Below are 6,000 nucleotides of genomic sequence, written 5' to 3'. Positions count from 1 at the left end.
GAGCACAGGCACTTCACTTTGATGTCTCCCCCTGTTTCTGTGAAGTAGAAGTCGAGTGCTCTTTCTCCTTTCCTTCATGCTTCATCTAATGTGCAACAAGACCTTTAACCCAGGATAGTAAACATTCAAGACTTGGATGTGAATGTGCTCTTACAGTGCTTTAGCATTGCAAATCGGAAGTCACTTCCCCTGACTGACCCCTGTGCACTTCTACACAAGGCAGATGAAAAATTGTAATTGTGATCTGATTGAGGGATTCTGATACAATATTTGTCACCTCATATAGACGGCTGTTCCTCCAGAAACTTCTCACTACCTCCTCCTCAGCCAAACCATTGGAAAATCCCAAAAGGTTTTCCTATGGTATGTAAAGGGACAGGACTTGGACTGGGATGGATCTTTTTCCACAAGAGCAACTTGCATTTATAGAGTGCTGTTAATATAGTAAAATATTTCCAAGAGTAATTAATTAAACAAAATATGCCACCTTGGTTAAAGAAGAGGTAGAAAGGTTTAGGGAAGGAATTCCTGAATCTTGGCAGCTGAAGGCACAGCCACAATTGGTCCAAACTGTCACTCCAAATTTTTTTTAAAAATTGAATTGTTTTGCTGTGTGATTGTTTGCGTTCAGTGTTAGTTTTGCTTCAGCAAATTGTGAGGCTGATAATATTATTTGGGAACAGAGTAGGAGGGATTACTGAGGATGCTTGTGATTGGCTTTAGTTCCTGTCTGTTGCACCTGTATTGGGAACTTGGTCAGCCCCTGCATAGATTGCAGTGGACCCCAGCTGTTATTTAGTCTCCTCCCTTAGCCTACGTGGGACTGACTAATGCTGTTTGTTAACCTTTAAGTTATCTGTGTTATTGGTGCAATGATGCATTCACTGAGCTGATTGAGTTTCACTGCCGGCTTGCAGTTGCTGGGCCTGGAAGCTGCTGGCAGCAGACGCTTTTCCTGTCCTGCACTTAATCAGCTACTTGAAGCTTGGCAGGTTTGATGTGAGGCTGATCTTCAGGCCTTGGAAGAAATTGTGTTTCACCTATGGTTTTCTAAAGTGCTGGAGATTGACAGAGAACTGCTAAATCATCCTATTCTCCAATGAAAAACCATCCAGGAATGATTACAGGTGAGAGGTGGTGTATTTACCAGTATGTATGTGGTAAACTGTGGGAGGAACCAGGACAGATCTTCATTCTGCTTCGTAGCCTGTCATTTAAGATTTACCTCAAGACTGGGTTGGTTTGGTTTACAGCTCTCCGTCGCATGATAGTGCAATTCATGTTGTCATCACACTGCAAGAAACCACGTTCCTTCTGATTGGCCTGCAGCATTGTGAATGAACTGTATTTGTTCTCTGGACTCACTAAATGCACAGTCCAATGTTCAGAGTGAGAGCTGTGTGCTGAGCACTAAATGGAGGGGCAGAAATAATGTTCCAAACCTGGACACGCACACAGCTGTTTTATCTGTGAGGTGTTTCTGTTTTATTAGCCTCTCTCTCTCAATCTTGCAAATGGGAACTTAAGAAATATTAAAATTTCAATATTGCCTGAAATAATAAGACGATCCTACCCCTTTATCGATCATTGGTGTGCACTTGGAGCATGGTGTACAGTTCTGGTTACCACAGTATTGGTGACAAAAGGCATAGCAAAAGATTGCAGGAGAAAGCAACCAATCAAAGGAATGGCAGAGTTGGTTAATCAGGATTATATAAATCAGCCATGCCATGTCAGCCATGAACAGCTGTTCTATCTTATCCAGGATGATGAAGCCAGAGGTGTCAGCCTCTACTCAAAGAATAGCAAATTCCAAGTTTGTCCACAGAAACAATATTTCAGTGAGTCAGTGATCAGTTATGGAACTGACGCCCCGGAGAGATGGTGGAATCAGTGTGTTGATTTTCTCAAACATATATATATAAAATAGATTTTTTTTCAGAAGATAGCATTTTGTGCTGAAGGAAATGAGTAATTTGTGAAATAATATATAGTCTGTTTGTGAGGAACAGGCCATTTGGATCTAAGGGTCTGAGACTCTTCAAAATTGTGGTTGGGTCTTTGCTCGCCAATGACTTGGTCTGCTGTAGACCGACTAATAGAGATTAATTGTTACTGTTAATTAACAATATAATTATCATTCCAGACTGTATTAGGAAGAAGATTAGCCAGATAGACTTTAGTTCATCATTGTGTATGCACCCTTACTGTGGGTGGATAACAGAGCCGATCAGATGTTTCCTTATTATTGTAGTTTAGGGATGGGACTCTGAGATGCAACAGATTATTGTGGAATAATCCATTCAGCACAGTTAAGCAACTGCAAACATCTGCACCTTGCAGCAATTCATCTCTGTGCACTGACTCTGGTCTATATTGGAGGCACTGATAGGAGATCAGATTCTATTCTAAAGATGCTAACTCTAACTGATTCAGATCCCTTCTCCTGCAAGGTGCTGACCCTCACATTAAGTGCAGGTCTCATCCTGAAGGAGTAGACTCTCTTGGGGGTTCTGGTTCTCTCGTCTTCAGAAAGTGATGACTCATCATTGTGCCTTGTTCCAATGTTGCATTATTTGTTTCTAAACTTTAATCTGTAATTGGCTAAGAAGCAAGATCAGATAGTTGGCGTTAACTAATTTTCTTGTGATTCTCCAGATGCTTGTCAGCTGACACATCAGGAGACTCAGATTGCGTTATACTTGTGCATGCTTGTGTGTGCCACCTGTGTGTGTCAGTCCAAATGTGCCTGTACCTGTGTGGCCGGCCTGCCTGCCTGTCTGTCTGCTTGCCTTCCCTCCCTGTATTTCTGTCTGTTGGTCCTGTGTCTTTCTGCTTGTTTGTCATAACTTGCACTGCACACAGCACATGGAGTGGGAATTCTGTGTTGCATAATAGTAGTACCAGTATCTCATGGGCTGGTCAGTGTGGAACCTATTTAAATAGAGCTCAAAGATGGAGATGAGCCAAATAGAAGGTTCTGGCATCTCTCACGTGTAGCACTCAGCACATTGTTCCCATTGAGCCTGTTGGCGTGTGTACTGATGTGGCTGTTTTTAGCTCCATGGCCTCACCCTGTCCAAGGAAAGATTACTCAGCACTGTCTCTCATGTAATCCCTCTCAGGCACAAGTTTACACAGCTCGGACTGATGAAAGTTACTTTGTCTCTGGGTCATTTCACTCTGCATTCCTCATATTCCTGACACTTGGTTCAGTGGAGGAATTAAAACTGTGAGTACGAGGATGGTGATAGGATTAGTTCTGTTAGAATACTTGGTGGACTAGCCTGCCTGTCTGTCTGTGCTGTTTATTCCCTCACATAATGGGAATTACATCTTGACTTTTGATTTTGCCTTCATTTCCAGAAAACAGCAGCAACACAGTAAGAATCACAACTTCTATTTATAAAGATCCCTTCTTTCCAAGTTTTGTCACTAAGCTAAAACGGTGGAGCAGATAATCAAGACTAGGTCAAAGGATTTTTTGAAGAGTGATCTAAAAGAAGAGAGGGAATTTGAGAGGCACAATTGATTAGGAAAGTGTATTCCAGATTTTAAAATCGAGGCATTTCTTCAAAGGGAGCTACATAGACCAGGCAAGCATAGGAAAAAAGGAATAAATAGGACATGTTCAAACAAGCACAGATTATGGAGGGAGAACAGAATCATAGTAAATTTATGACACAAAGAAGACTATTTAACCCATTGCATCTATGCTGCTCAATAAAATAACTAGCTAGCCTAATCTCACCTTCCAGCACTAGGAGTGCAAGCCCACAAGTCATAGGTCTTCAAGAACACATCCAAGTAATTTTTAAACATAATGAAGTTTTCTGCATCTACTCATCCTTCAGGGCCCTGACGTAAAAGTCCTTGCCACCCTCTGGGTTAAGCATTCTTCTTCATCTCCCCTCTAATCCTTCTATCATTGCTATGCCCCCTGGCTTTTGACTCCTTTGCTCAGAGAAACAGGTCTTTTTTAATCTAATCTGATTTTCATAATCTGATACAACTCAATTCAGTCTCCTTTAGAAAACCTTAGCTTTTTCCAACCTTTCCTCATAGCTGCAGTTTTCCAGTTCTAGCAACATCATTGTAAATCTGTCTACCTTCTACGGTGCAAGCACATCTTTCCTGTGTATGATGACCAGAACTGTACTCAGTCATCAACATGTGCTCTAACTGGAGGTGCATGCAGTTGTAGGAGGGTAGTGGCAGTGTGTTGTAGCGCATGCAATTTTGTAGAGGGCCTTGGTCTTGCAGATGTGAAATATAAGGCCCATTCTTTTGTCTGTTTTGCTAAACTAATTGACAATGTCATGGACCTCAGCCTCTAAGCATACACATATGCAAGTATTGTGTGTGTACGGCAACTCAACAAATGAGGTTGGGATGACCTTGGTTCTGGAGTGCAGTCAGCGTGGGTTGTACGGTTTCCTATTGGCTCTGAAGATTATCTCCACTCCCGTGAGAACCAAGTCAGCATCCTTCTCCCCAGCACTGAGGCCGTAGTTACTCTCAGTAGGCAATGTTGGGCTAGGAATGTCACTTGTACACCTGACACTAGACTCCTGAATCTGACATTCTATTTATGGGAGGACATTACCAGATGGACAGAGAAAAAGATCCAAGGTTGTGCTTAAAGCTTCCTTGAAGAAGTTCAGCATCACCTTCTGATTCTTGAGAATCACTGCCCCAAGACTGCTCAAAGTGAAGAAAGAGCATTCAGAAAGGAGACTTGAGAACCTCACGGCCATACATCAGGAACAATTAGAAGCTCTGCGTGAGTGGCGACAGGCAAGCACCACCTCACAACTATGTAACTGCCCCATCAGCCACTTCCTGCCCCATCTGTGAAAGGGTTTATGGTTCCCACATTGGTCATTAGCCACCTCAGAACCCACAAAACTGGAGTGTAAGTAAGCCATCCTTGATCCTGATGGACTACCTCAAAAATATGCAGTTCCAGAATCATATCCCTGCCGTGACATCTATGCCTTGGTTTATAAAGGAATGCATCCTGCATACCTATAAGGTCTTTGAAGGAGATGGGCATCTGGATGCATGAGTATTAAAGTCTAGCAATGTCAAAGGTATAAAAGAGGATTTTGGCTGCAGCTGAAATTAAGTGGGATTGAAATGGCCAGTTACAAAGGTGGAAGATGGTGTTTTAGTGACAGTATGGATGTTGAGAATGAACCTTGTATCACAGTTGAACTTCAGTTGCAAGCAGTCTGTTTTGGATTCCAACAGTTGCCAGGGAGCAGGATAGAGTCAGAAGCTCTGAAGCAGAGATAACAATCAGGATCTAAGGAGATACAATCAGTCTTCTCAATGCGTTCATGTGTTTTTTGCAATTTAAAACCCATTGGAGGAGTACAAAAGAGGTGCTGATGAGATAGTGTTGCATTTCACAGCATACATGTGGAAACTGACACCATGTTTTAATGTTACAAAGGGGCAGCTTGTAGATGAGAATTTGGAAGCAGTTAAAAATATATCCTTGAGAGACACCAGAGATGAAGGTGCTGAAGAAGGAAGAGAAATCGTTACAAGGGACTCTCTGCCTATAACCGAAGAGATATATTGAAATGAGATGAAGACTTACAAGCAGATATTGAACAATATATTTTAAAAATATTGAGTGGATTCATACAGCTGTCTGAGTGTAATTTCCTTGTTATTTCTGTACAGGAGTATCACAGTGTGCTGTTATGTAATGTTTACAGGAGTATTAATCCAATAAAGGTCTACCTATGGGAATTAATTTATGTCCCTTATTTTTTTTTCTCTTTCTCATTCTTGCTTTGGCTCTTGCTCTTTCCTTTCTTCTCTCTATTCACTCTCTCACACCAGAAATAGAGGAGTAGAAGTAGAACGTGAAATATGCAGGATCTGCAGAACCAAATCAAACCTGCCTCTGATGGAATATTTGAATGGTCAGGTCTAGATCCTATACAGCTTCTGAATGAAATCTTATTTCTCTCTAAGTGCAGTTGT

General features: G+C 41.7%; 1 protein-coding gene across 1 annotated transcript in view; it reads left to right on the top strand.

Moving 5' to 3' along the window:
* Window positions 1-1,011: 1,011 nt before the first annotated feature.
* LOC127583359 (pleckstrin homology domain-containing family G member 5-like) overlaps window positions 1,012-6,000 on the top strand; it is a 75,416-nt gene continuing 70,427 nt past the window's right edge. The window contains exon 1 of the mRNA XM_052039252.1: window positions 1,012-1,127. Coding sequence (XP_051895212.1) covers window positions 1,100-1,127 — 28 coding nt within the window. The 5' untranslated portion in view covers window positions 1,012-1,099. The remainder of the gene's footprint in view (window positions 1,128-6,000) is intronic.

The sequence above is a fragment of the Pristis pectinata genome, chromosome 26 (assembly GCF_009764475.1).
Source record: "Pristis pectinata isolate sPriPec2 chromosome 26, sPriPec2.1.pri, whole genome shotgun sequence".
Taxonomy (NCBI): domain Eukaryota; kingdom Metazoa; phylum Chordata; class Chondrichthyes; order Rhinopristiformes; family Pristidae; genus Pristis; species Pristis pectinata.
This window is presented reverse-complemented; position numbering and strand designations above follow the sequence as displayed.